The sequence below is a fragment of the Xiphias gladius genome, chromosome 12 (assembly GCF_016859285.1).
Source record: "Xiphias gladius isolate SHS-SW01 ecotype Sanya breed wild chromosome 12, ASM1685928v1, whole genome shotgun sequence".
In the NCBI taxonomy this organism is placed as follows: Eukaryota; Metazoa; Chordata; class Actinopteri; order Istiophoriformes; family Xiphiidae; genus Xiphias; species Xiphias gladius.
The window spans coordinates 11,097,992-11,123,067 of record NC_053411.1 but is presented as its reverse complement, the minus strand read 5'-3'; the positions used below and the strand labels follow the sequence as shown (position 1 = coordinate 11,123,067).

Sequence of the window (25,076 nt, the reverse complement as noted above, 5' to 3'; positions counted from 1 at the left end):
CTTAAATGTATACAATATGTTTGGAAATTCTACATTTTATACACTATATGATGCATTTGCTCTTTATAGAAACTTTACCCATCCATCTACGTATAAACATACTTAAAAGCATGTGCCCATATACCAGTAAACAGCCCTATATATTTACCGATTAAACTGTTAAAGCTGTTAATTGTTAATTTAATTTTCTACAGTTTCAGTTCACCGCACTTGCAAAATACACTTAATGTAAAGTTCTGTATAGAAGCATTTTTAAGAGAAGTGAATGTCCAAAGGAACATGGTCCAAAGTAAATAGGAAACTCTCCAATTCTCCAATATCCAGTATACATGTCTCCGAACCAAAGAAGAGAAAAACCAAATATTTTATCCCACTCTCACCTAATTTCACTCCAGAACTACTGGATTTCATTTCATTCCCAAAAGCAATGTATAAGGGTTCTCTTTACATCCTTTATGAGAATGTTTTGAATGTTTGTTGCTCTTTGAAAGACACTATGAAATAAAATTGAACAGCAGAATGCAAAAAACAAGAAAAGGAAGTTATCTGAATTTGTACGTTTACTGCAAAGACAGAAAAAGTCTAGACCCTGGTGTGAGAGCACATCCAATCAATGCAGCATCCTGTATTGTATCTCCCAGAGGAACAGCACACCAGTTAATGTGGAAGGTTTTTCGCTAATCTCTCTCCACGTTTCTAATGCATTCACTGTAAGGCCGACAAATCCCAACTCATGAACTTCCTGACCTCCACTATGACAAAGCTAATGTGCTAGTATCAACCAACAGTAATCAATACAGCCCACTATAAAGGGTTACTATGAGTTTAAAGCCCCACGGCTCTATCGCGCTCAGCATATGGGTGCTCATTGACTAAATGGATCGTGTTGCCCCTGGCCTTCCTCTGCTGTCGATCAAACCCCAGCACTTACTTGACAGGCTGCTCCAGTGGTGAGCCGGGCCGTGATGCACAGCAGCAGACATGAAGGGCAGAGCTCGAGGCCATCTCCGACTGGTGCCCACCGTGTTTACTGTAGCTGTGACGCAAGGGGCTGCTGCATCACAGCAAGCCAGAGCTGGCCGTGTTAAATGAAATAACAGGGTGTTAACGTGCGCAAACTATTTATGCAGAGGAAATACCCTGTGGCAGCTCAACACTTTTCAGTTTGGACTGGAGCTGTACTCGCACACTAGAAAAGATGGACACGGGGGGGCTCAAAAATGATAACTGATACACTTTTTAAACTGTAGGTCTTAAGACTTTGTCCATCCAGCCCCTTAACCTCTCCTCTTTGACTCGATTAGCACACAGCCTCCACTGTGCCACCAGCGGCTGACCCTCGAGACACTAATTACTGCTTAATTAGGGAGATGAGCAGTGCTTAAGCACGGCTTCACATTTAATCGGCCAGCTGAGCGAGCCACTGGTGAAATCCAGATCTCATTCGCCAGAGCAGCCAAACAACAGGCAGCCTAACACAGTCTTTCTAGTTCACACTCTGACACACACCATAAAGCACAGTTCACTCAAAAACACAATTTCTCTCCAAACTTTTGGTGATATTTGCTGAGATCTGGAAATATTAGCTGCAGCTCCATCTGACATATTGCCCCCAAATGCATTTGTTTCGTGGTACTTCAAGTGTCAAAATATTACATCACGATAATCCACGGACCCAACTAAAAACAGATTTACGATGAAGGAAAAACTGTTCACATTGAGGTCTGAGGATTAGCATGAATAACCATATTATTATATTTGGAAACAGTTGTTGCTTCTAAGTGTTTCAAACGTAATTTTTTTTGAGCTTTGAACACGGAAAACTGAATTCCATTGAGCTTTTTTGTACTGCAGCGAAGTCTACAGCCCTCATAAGATCACAATATAACCTTAGGGCTGCAACTAAAGATTATTTTAATTATCGTTTTAATATTTATTTCCTACAACACTTGTTCATGTATTTTGTTCAGAAAAATACTTAGGAAACTGCCATTATAATTTCCCAGAGCCCAAAGGGACGTCTTCAAATGTCTAACTCTCCAAAACCCAAACATACACAGATGTAATTATAAATGATAGAAAAAAAAAAGCAGCATTTATTGCTTCAGGCAATTTTCAAGCAAAAACATCAAACATTTGATGGTTGTAGCTTCAGTTTAAATAATAATATTAATAATAAATAATAATAAATAGTAATAATATAAATAGGCAGTAAATCCTCACATTTAAGAACCAGACATTTTTTCCTTCATTAGTAACTTAAACAATTACTAGATTTTCAATATAGTTGTAGATAAATCTTCTCTGAATGAATTAATCAACTGTTTCAGCTCTAAATCAAACACAACCCAGTCAAACTTGATCTGGTTCGTGATTGTGTTTTTATTTTGCTACGATACATCTGGCCTATCTGCATGTTCGTGCGCTTATGTGTGGGTGTGTTTGTAGATAGTGTTTCTCTCTTGTTTATAGTGCCGCTATGTCCAAAGTCTGACTCTGCCATATTGTTTTATCGAGGTCAGCTACAATTCATGAGGTGGTGCCTGAGCTGCGGGACAGTTTTCCTGGTAAACGACGATTGTGGGCCGCGCCTCCGCCCGTTTCGCCGAGGTTAAGCCTTTACACACTCCACTGACTCCTAATAGTTGAGCAAATAGCTGCCCTCAAGCCTGATACTGTACTCGCTGCCCGAAAGGGTCTTACTGGACTCAGCTGAATAAATAACTGGGATCCTAATATCGCCCTGCACGGCAGCTGGCTCGTGTTTGTGTAATTACCGCCTGCTCGAGGGGGAGGCTGTGTGTGATATTGGACCGTTACTGGGCTGCTTTAGGTGAGCTTCCCAGGCATGTAGCACAGTATGGAGGGAGCTACGCTACATGGCAGCACGGATATCCGCAGTATTTATTGTGCTTTCACTGTATGCATGCTCCCTCCCCTGCAAGCTGAGGAACCTCTTGCCGTGCAGACTCAAATTATTCCCTACTTCAACCCCAAAACTTTTGATTCCACCTCCAGCCGAGGCGTGCTGCTGAGAACTTCACCCCCTGTAGCAACTGACAGAGCTTAAAAGAGGCGATGTGAGCAGCTACACAGGTATCAGCTTGAAGGAGAGGTCCTCTGGAAACTATGTGAGACAGCCAGTGCAGCATCTCTTGGCTCTGTGCCCCCTTTAGCGTTGCCCTGTTCTCAGTGTGCAGGGACAAGTGGAGGACACATACGTCAATCAACATATAGAATCTGAAGACTTGAAACTGTGTATGAGCCGCACATACCAGAGGAGGATTATTACAGGCAGGAAGCCCATCAGTGTTCAACGTGTGTTTACACTATTTTGACACATGAAGGTTTAGGCGGCAATTGGCCATGACCCTATAACTCCCCCTCTCTTACAAAACTCTCCCCATACAAGCCCGGATCATGTGTGTGTTTGTGTGGCTTCTTTTTTTTTTTTTTTGTATGAACAGAAACTGTGTATGAGCTGCAGCGCATACCAAAAGAAAATGCCTGCCAGCGTGTGAGTCTACAAAGCAGCCAGCCGCAGCCCTTTGTCATTGTCAGCGAGGGTGATTTACACGAGAAACCCAACACTTGAAGCAACAAAGGAGCGGAGACGAGAAGCTGAAAAGTGCAGAGCAGCGCTTCAAACCGGACCTGTAATTTTTGTAAGACAACTCATGGCAGCGACAGGGTGATGATGGCGGACACGGCTGGTTGTCTGGTTCCCTTGGAAGGCCCGGTTCCTTCGCCTGCTGAGCTGCTGCCTATAAAACCAGGATTTCTGTACATCTGACCTTTGCGCACAAGCACTTAGCAACTGTAGATTGGACTATCTGCACTTTGGAGACGTTTTCATGTTTGGAAAATAAGCAAAAAATCTGCACAGAAAAAGGTTGCAAAGTCGGTTTCTCACAACTCCCAACGCTTGCATCTCCGCTCCAACATCTGTCTATTCACTTTCCTGTCTCGCAGAAACCTGTCAAATACCTGGGAAGAGTGGGCCTGTGCACACACAAACACACAGCCACAGTTGTGCTAAAGCAGGGGGGGGGCACAACGTTGACACCAATTCCAAATCTGCAGGGTTACACTAGATTCCACTAATGCACCTACTGGCAGAGCCTGCAACTTTTTAGAGCTTATACATCACCCTAATTTGTCCTCCACTTGAAACAACTTGCTCTCTATGGTTCCAAATGAAAAGCTGGAATATTAAATATATCGGGATCGGTTGGGGCTGGCCTCGTTCTCTCTCCTCTGGTGTTTTATTTCCCCATCACTCGTCAGCTGCTTTACGTAACAGAGCGGCAGGTCATGTGTAAGAAGCACCTTGAACTCGAATCTTCGTTTGCCAAGATTGCGTCACGTGTCCCTTGTGGCCTGTCCGGTCTCTTCCCAGCGAGGGGCAGAACCGCTGAACAGGTGATCTGAAGTTGCTGTGCTCACCACTATTGCTCCGACAGCTGTGTTTACACAGCGGCTGATAAGACACCATTTGAGGAAAAAAAATCTACATGGGTGATTTTTTTGGGAGGGTAGTTGTGGACATTTGCACAGTAAGGCATCATTAGATGAATCCTCTGCAGGAGAAGCTTGATGGGACATATTAAGATGCTTACTCATTACTAGTCAATCAGGAAAAAACTACGAAACTACTACTAAAGTTTAATGAGTGGCTCATGACTGAGCGGGTCAGGTACAAATGGGCTTCTCTCTGACTAGTTTTGGGACATTTTTCTCCTCTTCTGGGATCAATGCCTGATGTAATATTGCAGTGTCAGCAGAAAAGCAGCGCAGGCAAAGTAAACAAGCGGGCAGGGTGTGTTTGAGCAGTTGACTTGGGAAAGATAGGCACACAGCTGAGGCCCACGGAGAAGAACCCGACTAGTCTGGGGGGGGGGGCGACTGGGAAGAAATATCTAGCCTGACACTAGTATGATAAGGACTGGTGGGGAGGATAAGATCCACTGTGCGGCTTAGAGGCGCGTGTTTACACACAGTCCTGTCAGAGGCCAATGGTCAACAATTCCTACCTGTTTTAAAAGTGTACAAATGGACGCCACCCAGCCGAAAATCCCAATCATTTAAAAGGCAGTGGGAGTGCATTCACGGCGCAGACACACAGTATGTAAATTTGTCCTGGCAAAGTGGAAGGGTTTTTAAATTATCACTGCAGATTATGCAAAACACTGGAATGAAATGCGTCCCGTGCGTTTCTGCTGCTCTGCTCTGCAGACATTGCCACGTTTCTCCCTCTCATGCAGAGCCACATATACTATTGAGTGTGTGCATGCATGCATGAGAGCGTGCGTGTGTGCGTGTGTGCGTGTGTGTTTGTGTTTGACTTCGGCTTACTTTTGCACTGCAGGTCCACCATGGCCTGGTACCACTCGTCCTGGTCCGCCTCGTTCTCCGCGGCGATGGCGAAGCTCTCGGCCCGGGTGTAGAGCACGATCATGTGCTTGTTCTTGGAGTCGGCCCGCTTGTTGATGTTGAAGCAGGTCTCCAGCGCCACCGCTTTCTTCGGGACGGGGGCCTTGCTGCGGAATTTCTTCTCGCTCTCGTAGTACTCCAGGCGGGCCGGGCCGCGCTCCGAGGCGGCGCGGAGCACGAAGTACCGCCGGTGCATGGACTTCTGCTTGCGGAGGTAGCCGCTCTTCCGCACGTCCTCGCAGCTTTGGTGCTCGCCCGCTTGGCTGTCCATGACACCCGCTGTCTCCTTGAACTCCCAGGCAAACGAACGCAGCTGCTTTTATTTCTCTTGGAGTAATTTTCTGCAAGTTTAGCGAGGCAATTCAAACATCCCCCGGCTCCGCTCCCCTCCCTCTCTCCCACATCAACGCAGGCATGTGAGAGGGGAGGCAGAGGTCGGCTTGGGTTGCTGCTACTGCGAGTCCCGGAGGTCAAACCTGAACCAGGGTTTTATTTGGGGCTGCAGCTATCGTTAGTTTCCCCCCGTTCTTTCCGCCGCTTTCTTCCCTCTCCTACGGACGGACCAACGCAAGTTTTCCAGCCGCACACGGACGAGCACATGCGGCGAAGCTCGGCGCGGAGCTCCCCCTACTCTCCACTACTACTACTACTACTACTACTGCTGCTGCTGCTGCTGCTGCTGCTGCCGCCGCCGCCGCCAGTGTTTCCAAGCGCTGCCTGAGCGGTTTAATCCCATTTACAGCACATCGCGGAGGACAGAGCCCATCCCGCTGCACACTGTGCGTCTCTCAGTCTGTCTGTCCCCCCACCCCTGCCCTGCCCTGCCCTGCCCTGCCCTGCCCTGTCCTGCCCTGTCCGGCTCTGCTCTGCTCTGCTCTGCTCTGCTCGGCTCGGCTCGGGTCTTGCTGCCGTGGTTGTGGAGAGCAGAGGAGCAGCTACCGTGGAGTAGGACTGTCACTCACCGCTGTACTAGTACTCCGAAACGCGGTGCGTTCGCTGACCCCGCCCGAGCTCCGACGGCAGAGCTCCCACGCTGCGAGTCAACATTTTTTTGTGCATTCCAGTGCTTCCCAGTGGTGCCAGGGAATTTTATTAATACAGCAGCAGCCAAGTAAATACAAAAGAAAAGAAAAAAAAAAACCAAGATAATAGGATGATGAAAACATAGATCACCAAAAAGTTAACTAAAAAACTGAGCTGAAACTCAAAACTAGGACCCGAACTCCAAATATATACAATGATTGTCCCGGGTTACTGAAACTCAACTGCAACTGTATATTGTATTACGTCAATGTTACATGTGCCAGTTAGTGTAGTTGTCTTTTTATTCAAACCAGCAGAAAAAGACTAAATCCTCTCTTGCTTACATGTTTATAAGTGATCTTTTGATTTAATGAAGACTCGCGTTTTGTACATTAAAACTGTATGAAAATCCCCATGACAGGTTTTTGGAAATCCCCCCCCCCAAAAAAAACAAAAAAAACCCAGAACTGTCGCCGCTTCCTCTAAGTTATGTCTGGAATGACTTGTTTTTTGGGGGGGCCCTCAGAGGCAAAAGCATTTATGTCAGGCCCCTCTGTGCATTGTGTGCCTCCAAGTTACTGGTACAGTGCATGGAAGTTTTCAATGTTCCCCCAGAGTGCTGGAGTACCACCCTGTCGATTTTGAGGCAGCATGGTGAAACGCACGTATCTCCCGAATCAAATAACAGTGCACGACCGTCCCTGGTTGGCCTCGAGACCTAACGTGTGTTTCTCACGTGCATCGGTCTGCTTTTAACCTCAGTAATAACACACGGTCAACTTTGTCTGTAACGTAGTCACCGGTTACGGTGGGTTTTTCAAGCCAACATTGTGTTCCACCAAAGTGAAAACGGGACCATGTGTCGATGATGGTTATTCGGTACGTCGAATACCAAACAGTAGCGTCCAATAATAAATGGTAGTTTTCAGTTTTATTTCCCTCATTTCATTTTTCCATTGTTAAATTATTGTTTTTTTCCTTTTACAGTTTCCTTTGTTCTGTTTCTTTTGCCGCTATGAAGGGAATTTTCATGTTCACTGCATTTTTTTTTTTTTTTGCGTCTTGAGAGTTCATCTGAGGTTCGCTCGACAAAACGGCCAGTATTTCCCACAGCACCTGAACGCAGCGAGAGCTCCACAGTGTGTGTGTGTGTGTGTGTGTGTGTGTGTGTGTGTGTGTGAGTCTGTCTGTGTGTGGAGTATGATTTCAGTGTTGGCACGTCCGTGAGTCCATCCTGTTCTATTTATTGTAAAAATCCCCTTCTGTCCCGTTTTTGATATGTTAATATTTAAACCACGTTTTTTTGCAGCACCCTGCACATTCTGAAATAATAATAATAATAATAATAATAATAAAACTTCCTACATGGTATCCTTAATCAATACCGTAAGATGTGGCATAAACATATCTAAAATAAATAAATAAATCAAATGAACTCATGGGGTCTTGTTGGAACACGGTGGTACAGGTGTGAGAACCGATCCCCGTACACGTCTGATCACCTGAAGACTAAGCCGCTGTAAGTGGATGAACGAAGCATTTACAGGCGCGTTATTTCTGCCGCTCCGAGCCGCCCGTGCGCACGGCGTGTTCCCCCCCCGTCTAGACCCGTCTGGCCGGGCGGCGAAGCCCCCGTCGCTCGCCGTGAAAGAGCATCGAAGAAATACCGATGATGCAGATTTATTAAACGCACTCCGTGGCGTTGGGCTGACCCTGGATTCGAAACGGCCATAAATAATTCAAATGCGCCTAATAATAGCCACCCTGACGGCTTTAAAGGGTTTCTATCTTGGTACTGTATCCTTATGCAGTATGTATGTTGTTATGCAATATGCATCCAAGAGTAACCTTGCGCACGAGGTCAGAGAGAAGTGGAGACCGTGCGCCCCCTGCCGGTTCAGGAAAACACTACAGTCTGTCAAAAACGACTCTCTACCACGCTGAAGAACCAAGAACATACAGTATTCCGGATTCCGTTTTATGCTCGCGTTTTTGTTCTTGAGATTATTTTTTTAAACACATTTTTACATATAAACGAGCCAGAAAACACGCACACACACACACACTCACACACACAAAGAAAGGCCCAGAGCCAAACTGTCTTAAGAAGCAACAAAACCGATTTTATGAACATGAATACTTGTCATTACAAAGAAGTTGGTACATTAATCTCTTTTCTTTTTCTTTTTTTTTCCTTTCCTTTCTTTTTTTTGACAAAATAAGGGAAATAAACCTCCATGTCAACAGAAAAAAAACAGCGAGAGAACATTTTGGTCCGGTACATGAAGCCATGAAGTTACCACACACATTTACGTAAGTTATTCTGAAATTGCTTTTACATTCAGTAGCATCTCCTTTTAGCCCTCTAAGCGCATGCAGCCTGAGAGTGGAAAACGTAGATTATCCTTCGAGGGACACCTGACAAAAAAAACAGTGACTAACGCAGACATGTTCCACACACCCATTACAGAGAAAGGCCCGTCTTATCTTTCGATGCTAATTCACATGCATCAGGAGGCTGTTAAGGCGGTTATAACCATTCGTAGGAACTCACGATGCAGGATCAGGGTCTTAGCTGGCTTCTCTTTTGGACAAATGAGAGACTCGAACATTTTTTAAAGCAGAAGACAACACTGACGTGTTTACTAGCGGGATGTTTTTTTTTGCACTTTTCAGGAGGAGATGAAAGCAAAGTAGCAGCAGCAGCGACGTTTGTGTAATATATGTTTGTGCAAGTGTGTGTTTCTGCAAAAATCATAAAGGTGTCGTTTACTCGTGACTCCCACAGAGCCCTGAGGTGGCGTCTACTGGCACACAAACACCTTTTGACATTTGTCTTATGGTACAAACACAGCAAGCCAACACTCTCATACATACAGGAATTTCAAAATTACATTCACACATTTTTTTTTTCCACCACAAACACGTAAACACAGACAGAAAAGGGAGTTGGGGGGTGGGGTGTATCTGCATGGACAGCAAACCCTCCCTCAGAGGGCGAAAATACTTCAGAGGCATTGAAATGGCAGCGACTCCTCAAGTTCACTTCTCCCTCGGTTCCCAGAGAACGATGGGTGGGTGAAGTAAAAGGGGGGGGGGGTCAGATGAAAGGATTCCGCGACGTCCCTCGACTGGGGTAAACATTCCCCTGAAGGACAAGAGAGGCAGGGTGAGAACGAGCGGGGAGGCCTTTACTATACTTCCTGCACTCGGCAGAAAAAGAGAACTTGCAAAAAACAGTAATTAGGACACCCCCCCCCCCATTTGTCCCCCTGAAGTACCTTCTGTGTCACTTGTTTGCCAGGAAACGAATGCGTACTCACAGTAAACGGGTTCACCGACATCGGCCGAGGGACTTTGGGCTGAGAGTCGGCCGCAGGGAAGGAGGCAAAACCTGACACGTGCACACATAACATGAAAAAAAAAAAAAAAAACATGTTCAGTGGTGTGAGGACAGCACTGAAACCAGAAACTGCAGATGAGAATGTGACCCGCAGTGCAGGCGGCAGCGGCGGCAGCAGCTGCAGCAGCAGCAGCAGCAGCAGGAGCTGCTCTCTACTGGGTGTGTGAATTTGTATTCTTGGACTGTTGCTGTTGGTCACTGTTGAAATAATGACACATTCGCAGTGTGTTGGTGCCTAACAGCTTCCCAGTGTTAGATCTGCAGCCAGTACACATATAGTAGACGTCACCCAGACAGCCAGTGCTACAGCATGTGTGCAGGGTTTTTTTTTAAATTTCTGCCTCAGGTTTTTATGTTAAATGTATGAATGAGAAGGTGTAAGGCTGTCGTTTACCCTGTAGAGCACACTGTCCTTTTCAATTTTCATTTTTTAGAGCAGGTTACAGGGTACAGCACACACTGTTCCTTATGTACAGCATACGGACAGATGGTTTGTTGACATATAGTACAAACCTAAATCATGAATACATTTTCTCACAAAAAATAATTATAGTGCAGGACACTTATGTGCAGAAGAATTTAACCAAAAGTAACAGCAACAATATTTCTGGTGTCTTATATTTACATAAATGTATTTATTCCTAATCATTACAAATGGCCCTCACAACCTAAATTTGATGAAACTTGATAAATAAATATAAACAAAAGCTTGACTATTTAAATGAAATCATTATAAGTTCCCAAACAACACCCACACAATAATAATAATAATAATAATAATAATAATAATAATAACAAAAAACCAAAAGTTACCATTGGCTTCTCGGTTGCTGGCTGACTCATGTGGAAATGCATTCTGGGTCGTGGGCGCTGGGAAGGAGGCGGATGGAGGGAAAACAGAGGTGGGCGAGGTGACAAATGCACTGGAGTCATCTGGAGAGAAGATACACCCACATAACATGAGATCAGTCACAGATAATTAATTCACATAGAAAAAACAGTTGTTAGCCGGTATCAAATGAAATGACAGAAAACGGTATCTTATATATATATACATACATACATACATACATACATACGCACCACAGAGCCCACAGGCAACATAAAGCAGTAATACGCTATCTGACCAGTCAAATGTAAACTGAATACATCAGTACATAATATGGTTGAATAATTAAAATGGAGCTGATAGAAGGCACAGAGCTGAGAGGTCTAATAATCAACCTTTGGTTCAGATAAGAAAGTAGAACAAATGCCAGAATGTTCATTTTGATCATGGCACATTACTGTCCTCCCGATTGCTGTTCGTGTGCTGCTCTTTATTCCTGTTTTTTTAATATTTGTAGTTCTGTTTGTAGTTCTTGTATTTTTATAAGATCTATTGTGTCTAATATTATATAAATATATATATATATATATATATATATATATATATATATATATATATATATATATATATATATATATATATACACACACACACACACACACATATATACACACACACACACACACACACACATATATGCACACACACACACACACACACACACACACACACACACACATACACACATACACATATACACATATATATATATATATATATATATATATATATATATATATATATATATATATATATATATATATATATATATATATATATATATATACACATACATACATATACATACATATATATATATACACATGTACACATATACACATATACATACATATATAGATATTTACATATATACATATATACACGTATACACATATACACATATACACACACAAAGTAGTTTGTTTTCTGTCACTTCTATTTTTCTCACAGTTTGATTTTCCTACCAAAATGTAATAAATAAATGGTCACAAAACATAATTATTAAAATTGAGCGTATAATAAAGAATAGAAAGATTTATTCTTTTCCCTTGCACACAGCCAAAGCAAACGAGGTGGTCAGTTTACTCCTGAATAGACTGATAAATGCACTTCTTTTGACATAGCGTGCCCTCATGGTATTGGATTGCCCTCAGCTATGTATGGCCGCTGCCATTATACTGTATCCTCTATCTTTTCTCTCTTTCAGTCTTTACACTAACCTATTTAGTATTTTTAAGATGTTATTTAAGTGTATGAATGAATTGATTGTTTTTTAGCAGCTTGCCCCCTAAAAATGCCCCGAGTTACAAATAAAGCATTTTTTTGCAAATGAGAACAATAAAGAAAGACTTTCTACATACAGAATCCAGATTACGTCATTTTGCAAAGTAATGCCATAAACTCATAACCTTCTGTCAAAACAACGTGACACAAAATCACAAATTTTGATGATACAGTTACCATAATCATTGTCATCTTTTAAAAAAAATGAAAGTATAACATGTTTAAAAGTCTTTCAGAAAACTTGTATTTATGTTTTCCCATCTCAAAAACCTTCAGAAGGAAGTAGCCGAGTTAAGTGTCTGAAGGACCATGAACATGAGTCTCACCTCCTGAGGCGTTGCTGAAGGGGTTACTGGGGGAGAGGGCAACTGGCTGCTGGGAAGCAGAGCTGGAGCTAGAACTGAATGGGTTGGGGAAATCTGAGACACACAGAGGGAGAGACGGGGAGATAATTCACAGTGTGTGGGGTTAACAGGGTACATTCCTGCCTATTCAAACCAATACTGCTCTGAGTCACACAGATGCATCCTAATTAGGGGTGCTGGATGGCTCTAAAGGTGAAGGAGCTGAATGTAAATACAGCACAGGTTAGCAGGAAGAATCAATGCAGTCCGTGCTCGGTACCTACTTGCAAAGGTTTGGGAGCTGGAGACCGTATCGACACCGGGGGAGCTGGGGAAAAGCAGAAAAAAAAAAAAAAAATGGAGGATCAATCAGAATGTGACCTTGATAGGGCTGGTACGCAGGACATATAAAAATCTGTCACGTTAAACAAAAAGCTGATTTAACAAGGTTAGATTTGTTTTTTTCGTACCTGGCGGGTGTGGAGCTGGATGAAAGCCTGCTGCCAAAGATGGCGCTGTACTGCGGGGGACCAACGGGTGGCGCTGCAAACAAGCATTTCAAACAGACCACAACACAACCTGTAATGAGGGCTGTAATGAGCGCTAATTTAAGAAAATCGAGTGCTCCCATTAGCTTAAAGTGCGAGTAAAAAATCTCACAAACAGTTGATCTTAAGCATGTAAGTCATCAGAAAACAAAATTATTACAAACAGCCAGAATAAAATACGGTCTCTGTGTTCAGCTTGATATGAATCAAAGTGAGCTCGGGCAGAAAATCAATAGCCTCCTTTCTCTGCCAGGCAGGGGAGGCTGTGATGAAGGTGGAAAACAACAAAAGCATCTTGTAGAAAGCCTGAGGGCTTCTCACATGAATCCTATGCATCGTGGTCATTAAACAAATACATCTGATTTCAAAACAAATCAAGAAGGTGCCTTGATCTGGAGCAAACACAACGAGTATAATTCAACTGCTAAAAGCCCTGGCATTCGGAGTAAACATGTTATGAAACGTAGCTGAGCTGGCCGTGACAATTTATGTCACATGCACACTCAAACTCTCCCTCTGCTACTATATATATCTATTGCACAATGGTGGAAGAAGTACTCGGGTCCTTTAGTTAGGCAAAAGTAGCAATACAACTATGTAAAAATATTCCATTATAAGCAACGGTCCTGGAATCAAAATCCAGACAAATGGCCCCTGTGACTGATCTAATACTATTAAATACATTATTAAGTTGTTAAATTAAATTAAATGCTTATGCAGTATTTTACTGTCTTGGCTGGTTGAGTCCAGTGCTAGAGGCTCGAGCCCCCTAACACAATAAATCTAGGAGGTTGTGAGATGATTAATGGAACTCGTGTTTTAAGTAGTAACTGAGTTAATGTACTTTCCATCATTTAACTACCTTTTCCCACCTTCACTAGCTGAACTTCCAACAGATCAACATACAGATGTAACAGAAAACTTGACATGAACATTAAAAGCATCTAGTCACAAATTCAAGTATTTTCCTACCTGTGGCCGATGATGTTTCAGAGAAGACGCTGTCCAGCTGTGATACGGCAGCATACCTGTCCTGGGCGTTGGAGCTGCCGACCGGTGGTGTCGTCTGTCCAGCACTGGCGGGCTGCTGCTGCTGCTGGGACAGAGACTGGGGCAGAGGCTGTGGCTGAGGATGGTTCAGACCTCCAAAGTCCACGCTGAGAGACTTGGGGAAGGCCCTGAAGGGCCCCGTGGCCCCCGAGGCCGATACTGTACGACCTGAGAGCGAGAGAACAAGACTGAGACTCAGTGCGAAGGCAGCAGGTAAAAGCTAAAAGGCTCTACTGATGCATTCAAGAGCAAGTGACAATATGGAGCTTTTAAACCTGCAAGGCCAAAGCCAAGTATGTAAGAAAAAAATAGTGTGATTGCAAATCCCTGAAGTGACTGAAGGCCTGAGCAAAAATTCAGTAATACTTAATTTTATTCATATTATTCAAAGAATCGTGAAAAATATAACTATATCAAATTAATTTTAACTTCATTTCTATTGAAACCAATGCAGAGGAGACAAATATAAAATGATAAGTTAAATCGTGATTATATTAGGATCCAAACACGAGCTTCAAAGTTCTTTCTTAACGGCGGAAACAACAGTTGAGAAAACAATCTCACCTGAAGATCATGTGATATGATGGAAAGCTCCAGAACAGATACTAAATTGTCCTTGAGGATAGGATTGGTTTTTCAGCTGTTGTTTGACGGAACTTTAAGAATTAACTTTGATGACCTTGCAGGGAGAAAACAGTGATCAATTTTTTTTGAGCACTGGAAAACACCATCTGCTAAATTTTTTTGGTATTATTATTATTATTATTATTATTATTATTATTATTATTATTATTATTAATATTCAAGGAATAGAGTGCCTTTATCATGCTAAATCCAGATCAATTCGTGGGCATTAGTCCGATTTCATGCTAGCAAATATTGTTATAAATAAATATAGAAAATATATCATTATTTATATGTAAATATATAATAAAAAGAGAATCGGCAGCCAGACCACATAAAACATCTCATACATGCAACATTAACATTTTCATGCTATGAGGCTTGTCAGAGGCTGGATTAGCTTGAAATATCAAGTAGCATTAGCTTGACGTATCAAGTAGCACGTACTGTCATCTTGGTTAAGCATTAACAAAAAAAAAAAAAAAAAGAATGAAAAGGCAGAGCAGCAAGCCAACAAGTTCAATAAATTGTTAGATGGTAACAAAGGCAGGAAGTCACGATTAACATCTTTCCAGGTAGCAAGCTTCTCACAAAAAAAAAAAAAAAAAAAACAGCCACAGAGCATGCTAGTATAGTGTTAGCATGGGAATACAAATAAAAGTACAGGTAGTTTCCCTCTTTCAGCTGAGGAGTCAGAGACACTGACCAGACTAGACTTGACCTGATACAGATTCTCAGATTTAAAGCATGCACTAGTCAAGCTGCATGCTTTTGGGATGTTATCATTCGCTCCAGGAGAGTTTAGAGATACAGCCTATCTTTGCGGACATACCTGAACTTCCTAGAATACTTGTTTGGGATGTAAATGTGTGTTGCGGGATTACAGCTGTGCCCTACATAGTTTTTAAGTGTTTCAATGCCAACGTGGAGGCAAAGTATCAGTGGCGGCTACGGACTAAAAATAGCATTACTTTTTGAGCCTCTCAGCCTTCAGATCTGGGCTTTGAAGTGGTAAACCTGACTGATGTAGTAAAATATCGACCCCAATTGCAGCACGTGACACTGGCCAGCCATGACTCGGACGGCTAAATGAGTACAGGGCGCCGTGTCTTCTTTCAAACTGATCTGAAATAAATATCCTAAACAAATTCACATGCATTTGAGGCATGGTCAGCACCGGCACGGCCCACAGACTGACCATCCATTATGAATGAAACAGCATGAAAAAAGCTTATTGATCCCAGCCATTCAGCCCACACTCAGACGCACCGGTTGGTGGCGTATCTTACCTAAAGTGAAGTGGTTTTTGAAAGAGCTACTGGCTACGATGTCAGGGGAAGAGAGGAGAGCGAGATAAGACAAAAAGAGACAGAAAAAGAAAGAGGGTTAAATAGAGGGAGGAGAGGAGAAAGTGTCATGGACGTCATATGAAACTGTTGTCCCTGCTGTCGTCTGTCGCCAGCCAAGCAGCCTGCTCAATTTTGCTTTTCCTGACAAGCAACCCAGTATGCTAAGCTGCTCACATGGACCCGTTTTAAACCCAAACGACATGGTGGAAAACACTGCCAAGCTGAAAATTACGACTGCAGCCGAACGGCCTCTCTCGCCTTGTCCTTCCCAAAGCCAACAGCCACCGTTGGACAGCATCATCCATGAGAATCAACGGAAACATTCAGCTGCACAACACACTGGCACACTGCACATGTACTTTTCAACGTCGCTATCCCGTCTGTGGCCCTCAGCGCCGAGCCCATCGGCTCCCACTGGAAAAAAATCTAAAAACAGTCAGTAATATATAGTTTTATTCTCAAACAGCTATGCATTATAGTTTTTTAGCAAACATTACTCTAACGAGAAAAAATAGTGCATTTCGTCGGGGGCTATTTTCAGTAGCAGATTAATACACATTTGTTGCTCTAATGAGTATTCAAAGCAACATGAATAAAATATGACTTGACTTGGCAACGATGTACTGAGTCAGCAATGCCCATGTTCATTGTAATGAAAGAACATGTCACCCAGTGCAACAGTGTGACTTATTGATGTGTTTTTTTTTTTTTTTTTTTTACAGTTTTTGTGCAACCATGAAACTCTACGGCACAGAGGAATAAGCCACGTCAGGCTTTGACTACACGGAGAGTACTTGCTGGTAGGTTTAATACATTTGTTGGTTTTGATGTTGTCATGGAATTTGCTGACAATAACAAAAGTTTAGAATATCCTCAGACTCATGCTTTGAAATGCAGGTGTGATGCAGGCACCGTCAGTCATATGTTTTGGATGTGTACACGGCTGGAGGTCATTTGGACAGAGGTTTTTAACGCCCTCTCAAATGTATGTGGGACATGTATTGATACCAAACTATTGACGGCCATGTACAACCTTGTCCATCGGGACTTAATGATTAAAGCTAGGAGTGGGTGATGTGACCAAAATCTTCCATCGCGATACATGTTATTTTTTAAATCACGCTATTATTACGTTATTCATCACATGATATTTATTGATGTGTGTGAAAACGTGAATGCGTATGTGATGAAAGAATTTATGAACTTTTTTTTCCTGTTTGACAAATATTCTGAAAACACAATAAAAATATTTCAAAATTCAATTTTCCAGCCAGATCGCGAGAAGGAAGGTAAGGAAGCGTCCAGTGTGGGGGACACACCTGATGGTCGTGGGAGGGCAGGGAAGGAGGGGGCGTGGCTCTGAGCTCCCAGCGCTGACGAGAGGGAGCCTGGCCGCTGTCGTTCTATCCCGCACAGGGTGGGATCTGTATCGGAGAGAGACAGCAAAAAAAAAAAGATGGACAAGTGAGGGAATCGATTAGTTTTAGTTCAAAAAATATCTATTGATCCAGTAAAGATCAACCTCCGACCTTTCAGAGGGGGGTCTCTGAAGCTTTGGGAGCGCGATGGCCGAGCGGTGAACACGTCCGTCCGCATGTCGGCAGGCGAGACCGCAGGCGCCCGATCCCACGACGGCAGCTGGGACTGAGACTAGAGGACAAGAGATAGGAGGAAAGAGAAAGAAGCAGATGAGAGGTAGAAGGAGACAAAGGCTGAAGAGGCGAGTCTCTTTCATGCTTTCTCAATAATTCATAAGCAGCGGCTTTGATGTGGAGGTTACCTGGCCCTCTGACTGTCCAGCCCATCAGTCTCTGTCTCTCTGCTGCAGTGTGGAAACGAATCCAGCTCGTTTCTTCACCTTCTAATCTCATTTTTATTTTCTGACACTCTTTGAACTTCTTCCCTCCCCTCACTTCCTTTTCTACCACACCCACCCACTTTCTCTCTTGAATCCTCATTCTTGCACTTTCAGTCCCCTCAGTTTATTTCCATCACTCTCTCAGTCCATCACATGCAAATTTAGGGCACATTAAGCCTCCTACCAGTGGCCTTGTGGATCTGGCATTGGGGGGCAGGTTATGGGTGGGGGCCTGGCTCGCTAAAGGACCATGGGAAGGGGGCATGGCCTGGACCCCCGGGCTCCAAGGACCCTCCACATCCCTCCGGTTCTTACTTTTGGAAAAATGCCTGCAAAAGATGGGACATGAAGTGATTCTGTGTCACTAACTGGCCTCATAAAAAGCACAATTACTGCTCTATTTATCAAACATTGTGATTAGGAATATTTCTAAGGCTCGAGGCTAAACCCAAAACAGGAACTATTTTTTCATCCACACACTGAAAGCAGCCGTTATCCTTGAGCTACATCTCCTGGATAGGAACCTCCATCTCAAACTGTAGATGTCTAATTTTTGGAACAAACATCATTAGTTGTTGTATGGATCTAATTTTGCCCTGTTATACCCTTTGACTTCTATAGCTGTGAAAAATTAAACGTAGTCGATTAATCAATTAGCATTAGCATTAGATCCTCTTAGCATTAGAATTGATTAATCTTTTAACCATTTTTTTTTCCCCGAGCAAAAATGCCAAAACAAGACTGCGAGTCCGCAGGCATGCTAGTGGTTCTGCGACGCTGTACCGTGGCAAAGCTGTGCTATGAGCTAAATAATATCAGCATGCTAACATGCTCACAATAACAACAACCATCGTTATCATAACAAGCAACTTCCATGTGTACAATGCGTCTCAAAGGGCTTTACATCAAATTGTAAACAATGACAATGCTAACACGATGACGTTTAGCGGGTATAATGCTGCGTTCACGAAAAGGAAAAACACCCCTTATTCCGACTTTGGAGCGTTCACCCATTATTCCAAGGTGGTTAGACTTAGTGCTAACCGTGTAGTCACACCAGGTGAACATCGTACATTTGTTACTTTTATTGTGATATGCATTTATAGCAGCTTGTTACCAAGTTAAAAACAGATACAAGCAAACAGTGTCTTTCCCCTATAAAATTGGCTGAATTGGTAGTATTAGTGTTAATATTGTATTTTATTTTGGTGAGGCGTCAACTACAAGCGGTGGGGCCTTTGCAGACATTCTGCCAAGAGTTTGTTGACACGTCTGTAGTTCTGTTCACCAAGTGGGGAGATATTTTCAGGGTCAGAAATTCCAGACATCCCTGGCTCAGAATTACAAGTCGGAGGCTGACCTGAACAGCTTTTCCCTTTCATGGTAATTTGTCCAATACCTGTCTACGCATTTCACTGCAAATGAAAAACGTCCAACTCATGACGGCACGAGAGGAATAGTCAGGGGATCAGCAAAGTCATGGGGATTCATTCTCTGGGGATCATCAATGTCTGTGACAAATTTGAATGACAATTCATCCAATGTAGAGCTATTTCTGGATTAAAGTTGCTATTCCTCAAAATAATTTCTCTAACTCAAGATTTGCTGTTTCTCTTCATCTTACATGATTGTAAACTGAATATTTTTGGCTTTTGGACAGTTTCTCAGACAAATCAAGACATTTTGAAGATGTCACCTGGGAACTTGTGATGGGCATTTTTCCACTGCTGTCTGACATGAATCAGTTATTCTAGAAAATAATCCGCAGATTGGTCAATATTTGAAAAATATTCATAGTTGTAGCCCTCTTCACCTCAGATCAGAATGTTATACTGCAGATGAAAACCAAAATCCTCACCATTTTTTCTTCTCATATTTGTCCTGGAGGAACTCTTTGAACTTCTGAGAGTCCTTCATGTCAGAGCAGCCATCCGTCTTTGGGTCAAACACACACAGCCAAGTCCTCCTCCCGACCTGAACACACACATTGTGCAGGAAAACACTTAAAATTCATGCGGCTTTGGCAAATCATACAGCATCAAAAGGGGGTCTGTGTCTTATTTCTGGAGCATGAATCAAACCTCAATCGCTGCTTTTGTTGGGCATTTAGTCTCAGAGAGTCTCTCACAAACACACACTTTCTCATCAGTAATTCAAGTCCGGCGCAGAAGTCAGAGTGCCGCAAATATTACGGCCTATGAATCACCAGTGGCGGGATCACTCTTCAGGGGATGAGGAGGAGAAAAAGCTGGATGATGTACACCTCTGCCTCTCCTCATATTATACTTGACTCACACACACACACACACACACACACACACACACACACACCCTGGCCAACAGCGAGCTGATAAAAACGGACGGCACTCATCTTGATAGCCTGAATCATTTCACCCTCTATCTGTCTGATATAAGCTCAGGAGTGAGTGCGGCCTACACCAGCGGGTCCCAGAGCGGGTGCTATTGGGTGCTTCGTCTTTTATTTTCTATCGAACATGTTCAATAATATTTTCCCACATAAAAACAGGAGGTTACATTTACATTTGCTTCGTTTTACATTTAAGTTTTCAAACGGAAGAAAATACGCAAGAAATATTCAAATGTGCGTATCAAAAACGCCTGTTAAATATGCCGTATGGCCACAACACAGCTCAAGGCTGCTGGTTGTCATAGCAACGCAAGTAGTAGCTTGAGTGACACTGGGTTTTTGAGCCCAATATCAATATTTAGCCATTTAAAGAATACCAGAGCGATATATCTGCCAGAGGACTGAAACAATTAATAAGAAAATATTCTGATCATCGGTTATCAGTTTTTTCTAGCAAATATGACAAACATTTGATTGATTCTAGCTTCTCATTTGTGAGGGATTTGTTGTTTTCTTTGTCTTATGTGACATTAAACTGAATGTTTTTGGGGGGTTTTGCACTGTTTATTGGACAAAAAAAAAGCAATTAGAAGACATCACTTTGGACATGAGGTAATTTTTATGGGCATTTTTCACTATTTTCTTACATTTTATATATCAAATGATTAATCGAGAAAATAATAAGCAGATTCATTGATACTAAAACTTAACGTAATAAGCAGCTTTCATCTGCCCATAGTCATTTTTTAAAATAAACACATCACATAAACAAACATTTTTGATAAGGATCCCTTGAGTTTGATTTTTGCTAAAGACCTGTGGCCAAAATATGTGCTGAGCATTCGCAGTCGAAAAATGTCTGAAGGGTTGCCTTGATTTAAAAAAAGTTCAGGAACCACTGGCCTTCTCACACACACACACACACACACACACACACACACACACACACACACACACACACACACACACACACACACATAAAGGAAATAGATCATGGTTTGGGTGGGACAGTGCTGGTCCTTTCTGTTTCTTGGCACTGTGTGAGCCCAGCAGCAGCATTTTTCCCCAGAAGAAGCTTGACCACAGAGAATGGTTCGACTGTTAGCCACGAGAGACGTATCAAAAAAAAGAAAAGTTTTAGTTTTAAAACTCAACTCGCACCAAATTAAGAAAAAAAAAAAAAAAAAAAAAACCTCTGAGCTGCTGCGTTTGCTTAGTGACCTTCGACAACCTCACAAGTGTGAATAATACAAGAAAAAAACAAAACAGTGAAACGCATCTTTGCAAAGTCCTGCCTCCACCTGAAGCCGCAGGTGGGACGTCACCCACCTCGTTGCCATGGTTCTGGAGGAATTCCACTTCCTGTTGGGAGAAGGTTGTCATGGAGATAGACTTGACTCTGTGGGGAGGGTTGAGGCCTCTCCTGGGACACAGACGAGAGATGGAGAGAGAGATTTGGAGTTAGAAAAAAAAAAAAAAAAAAAAAAAAAATGAAGCTACGTAATCATTCCTGGTGTCTGAGACAAGACATGAGGACAGAGCAGGTGGGAGAGGAGGTATTTAACATGTGGCTGTGAATCAAGGGCAGATTTGTTGTGAAAAAAGGTGCCACACACACCCACACACACACACACACACACACACACACACACACACACACACACACACACACCCCTTGTCACAGAGGAACATATGTTTTCAGTAACCAGGACCTGTTTTTGCTCTCCATGCTGGGGACACAAAGTGGGCCACTGCTGTACTTGTGCGAGATTGCGTAATAACGCTCACTAAAAGTGCTGAAACCGTCTTCCTGAGGAGTGTTGGGACTGGGCTGGACATGCAGAACAAAATGTGACAGCACACAAGCCCGCGCGCACACACACACACACACACACACACACACACACGATGCAAACACACGCCCACACTGGAGAGGAGCCTGGAGAGAGAGAGAGAGAGAGGGGGGGGGGGGTAGTGTCAAACCTGCACCATGACGAAATGAAACGTAACTCAGAGCTGGAAAATGACCAACTAGCGGTTTGTCGTTTATGAAGCTGTTGGAAGACACGCATGAGAGAGAGAGAGAGAGAGAGAGAGAGAGAGACTGCGTAAATGAATGTGTGCACACAACCTCGGTTCTTGCACCACACCAACACCCCCTGTTTCGCCTGCGAAATAAGACAACACACTTGTGCATCTGTGTCTGGATGGTGCGTGGTGTAATCTCAGGCCTGGCACTTTTTTTTTTTTACTCTACGGCTCCATCAGTATCTGCTCTGCTTCACCCCGGTGCTGAACGTGCGGTAGACGAGCCCCGGCGGGTCTGATACTCACAGCATTCCGGAGCACGACGTGCAGACGAAGCTGCCCACCGTGATGTCGGTGTAAGTCACCCCGGGCTGGTTGCACTCGAAGCAGTGTTTGTTTACTCCGGACTGGGCCAGCTCCCGGACCTTGCGGGCGCAGATCTCCTGGTTGTCCCGGTGCTTTCGGTTCGACATTTTATTCTCTCCGGTGCCCGGCGGGCAGGCTCGGTGTACAGCCGGCAGCGCGGCGCGGTCCTCCTCCTGGATCGCCCCTTCGCACCTCACGCCCGCATTATGGAAACGCTTTTTATGCGGCTTCACCCCGATGCATGGCTACACAGAGGAGAGGCACGTCAAGTTGGACGGAAAGAGCTGCAGACAAACCGGAAATACTACACATTCCCTTCCAAATAAAAGCAAATAACGTGTGGCGCTTTTGATAACGGTGACAATTTCACTTTTTAAGTTGCCTGTTTCTTTAAAAATCTGTTCCCATGTAACCGCTGGTTATTTCATCAAAACCGTTACTAGGTCAAGGTATTTTCCAGCTGCTCCGTGTGTTTTCTGCGAATAAGCTATTTTTAGGTTACTTTGAAGGAGAGGAGAAAAAAAACAAAAGAAAAAAAAGTCCCAGTTGTTTAGTGTATATATTTAAAGCCTGATGTCAAATTCAAGCTTTCCTTTGCAGCAGTTCCTTCTTGACCTTGGGAGACAGCAGACGACACAACAATCGGACTACAAAGTCCATTTAGTAGCTGATCTGGAGCTTTTGGTCGTGCCGCGTGGTCTTCTTCAGCAGATGGAGCTTGCTCAGTTGGGGCACATTCCATATTGTTTCCATATTTCAGAGCAACTTTAACGGACGTCAGGCCCCACGTGGACAGGCCTGTTTGTAGTCTGAATAGGCGGCCCTATGTGATACCTGATCTGTTACAAACTGCCCTGGAAGGCCCCAGGTTGTCTGTGTGGCAATTACTTTTGGACTTCTTTAACTAATTATCAAATTTGTTTGGCAATACGCACCACTTCCTGTGGAAGAAACTGAAACTGGCCTTAGGGTGGCCCCTGCATTTTCACCTGGTATTGAGGCCATGTGTTGGGGACAACCCGTTTGTTTTTTAAGATTATTTTTCATTATTAGATAGCTGACCTTGGAGAGATGACAGGAAACCCGGGGGCGGGGGGGTTGGGGAAATGTCAAGTACCAAAGGTCCTTGGCAGGCATGAACTGTTTGGTCAACACCTTAACCCCTAAGCCACCAGGTCGTCACCAAAATCTGGCTCTAATACTGTTAATGCTGCAGTAATATTACAGTATGCTTGCACACCGACAAAACCCGTTTTTGATCAAAGGGACAAGAGGCACCCAGTTAATTCAGCCTTGTATAATGCAAGACATTTGATTTGCCTTTGATTGAAGTAGCTGCAGCGGACTAGCAAAAACCCAGTCACGGCTGTGCCTGATAAACCAAGTCCACACCGACCTATATCTTTGTTTACACAGTCTATGCCTCTTACGGGCAACCGACCATTGTTCCGGTGCGAGCCAGGCCGTTGTTTTTTTGTTTTTTTTTTGAAAAACCCACCGGATGTGTTACGTTAAACTCTGTCTGACTTGACAGTTGGACAGATGCGTAGGGGATCTCCTGTCAAAGACAAATAGGAACCTGTCGAGCAGCCAAGTTTTACATCGTCCGGCCACCGTTTTATTTCTTTTTCTGAACCGACTGTCTTACCTGAGCGTCTGCGTCCGCTGCGCTCTCTGTATGCGCCATTTACGCACACGCCCCCCTTTTTTTTTTCTTTTTTTTTTTGGCGCAGCGCTGCGCTCCTGACGCTCTAGAAAAAGGGACAGATTATGTTTAAGGGACTCCGCTAAGGGACAGCCGCGAAAAGGCAAGAAACAGTCCAGCATTTTGATGAGTATATTGCAACATTTAAAGTTCATAAAAAGTTAATTGAGATTCTTCATTGCACATTACATAAAGAAACCTACAGCCTGTTCCGGGAACTCGTGCATGTTTTTTTTTTTTTTTTTTTGCTTTTAAAAATGTTTTTATTCATCAAAATAACAATCTCCCTCACAGCTCTTTGTCTCGATAGAACATCTCTGCGCTATTTATTTTTGATAAAGCAATTTAGCAACACAAGAGACCCAACTACGCCCTTTCCGCGACGTGTGTTAAGATACCGTATGTGTGAGACTTTCCACTCACTGGCACAAACACACAGAAACAGTCTGATCCGTGCGGAGGTCAGTGAAGGCGCCGCGGCGCCGTGATCCTTTTGAGAGATAGACTCCCATGGGGGGAAAAGAAAAAAAAGAAAAAGAAAAAAAAAAGATAATCTGTGACTTGGGAGCAAAGGAAGAAAAATATCACAAAAGTCACGTTGTTTTCAGTAAGCCTGCAGTGACTGATACTGATCAGCAGGGGGAGCCACCCACTTCGTCACATGGATAGATAGATAGATAGATAGATAGATAGATGGATGGATGGATGGGGAGTGTTTGTGCCTTTCAACGCAGATAAAGGAGGGAGCACAGAGGGACGGGCCTGCCGAGCCGCCGTAATTACACTTCTCTGGCTTCAGAGTGT

At 43.4% G+C, this 25,076-nt stretch overlaps 2 protein-coding genes across 4 annotated transcripts in view; both read right to left on the bottom strand.

The window, feature by feature from the left end:
- si:ch73-335l21.1 (insulin receptor substrate 1-B) overlaps positions 1 to 6,217 on the bottom strand; it is a 45,070-nt gene extending 38,853 nt beyond the window's left edge. Inside the window, 1 exon segment of the mRNA XM_040140985.1 lies at positions 5,356 to 6,217. Within this exon segment, the coding sequence (XP_039996919.1) occupies positions 5,356 to 5,704 (349 nt within the window). The 5' untranslated portion in view covers positions 5,705 to 6,217.
- A 2,362-nt stretch (positions 6,218 to 8,579) lies between these two features.
- Positions 8,580 to 24,232, bottom strand: agfg2 (ArfGAP with FG repeats 2). Of its 3 annotated transcripts, XM_040141222.1 has the most exons (15): positions 24,216 to 24,232; positions 22,508 to 22,812; positions 21,503 to 21,596; positions 19,664 to 19,779; positions 17,990 to 18,134; positions 17,477 to 17,597; positions 17,267 to 17,371; positions 15,888 to 15,920; positions 13,897 to 14,142; positions 12,847 to 12,919; positions 12,661 to 12,704; positions 12,359 to 12,451; positions 10,673 to 10,792; positions 9,738 to 9,850; positions 8,580 to 9,604 (listed from the first exon to the last, which is right to left on the bottom strand). In XM_040141222.1, the coding sequence occupies exons 2-15, from the start codon at positions 22,672 to 22,674 to the stop codon at positions 9,557 to 9,559; spliced, it is 1,518 nt and encodes a 505-aa protein (XP_039997156.1). In that variant the 5' UTR covers positions 22,675 to 22,812; positions 24,216 to 24,232; the 3' UTR covers positions 8,580 to 9,556. The 3 variants fall into 3 exon arrangements, with proteins under 3 accessions (XP_039997156.1, XP_039997158.1, XP_039997157.1); XM_040141224.1 differs by lacking the exon at positions 24,216 to 24,232 and having other exon boundaries at positions 9,780 to 9,850; positions 22,508 to 22,849; XM_040141223.1 differs by lacking the exons at positions 15,888 to 15,920; positions 24,216 to 24,232 and having other exon boundaries at positions 22,508 to 22,849.
- Between the last annotated feature and the right edge of the window lie 844 nt (positions 24,233 to 25,076).

What these genes read in the sequence shown, in the direction of transcription:
- agfg2 (XM_040141222.1), bottom strand. Translation starts at nt 22,674, where the DNA reads ATGTCGAACCGAAAGCACCGGGACAACCAGGAGATCTGCGCCCGCAAG. An exon ending in CCAGATCCACAAGGCCACTG is followed by an intron (nt 17,598 to 17,989) that starts GTAGGAGGCTTA and finishes CTTGTCCTCTAG; the next exon opens with TCTCAGTCCCAGCTGCCGTC. An exon ending in CTTCAGCAACGCCTCAGGAG is followed by an intron (nt 10,793 to 12,358) that starts GTGAGACTCATG and finishes TCTTCTCTCCAG; the next exon opens with ATGACTCCAGTGCATTTGTC.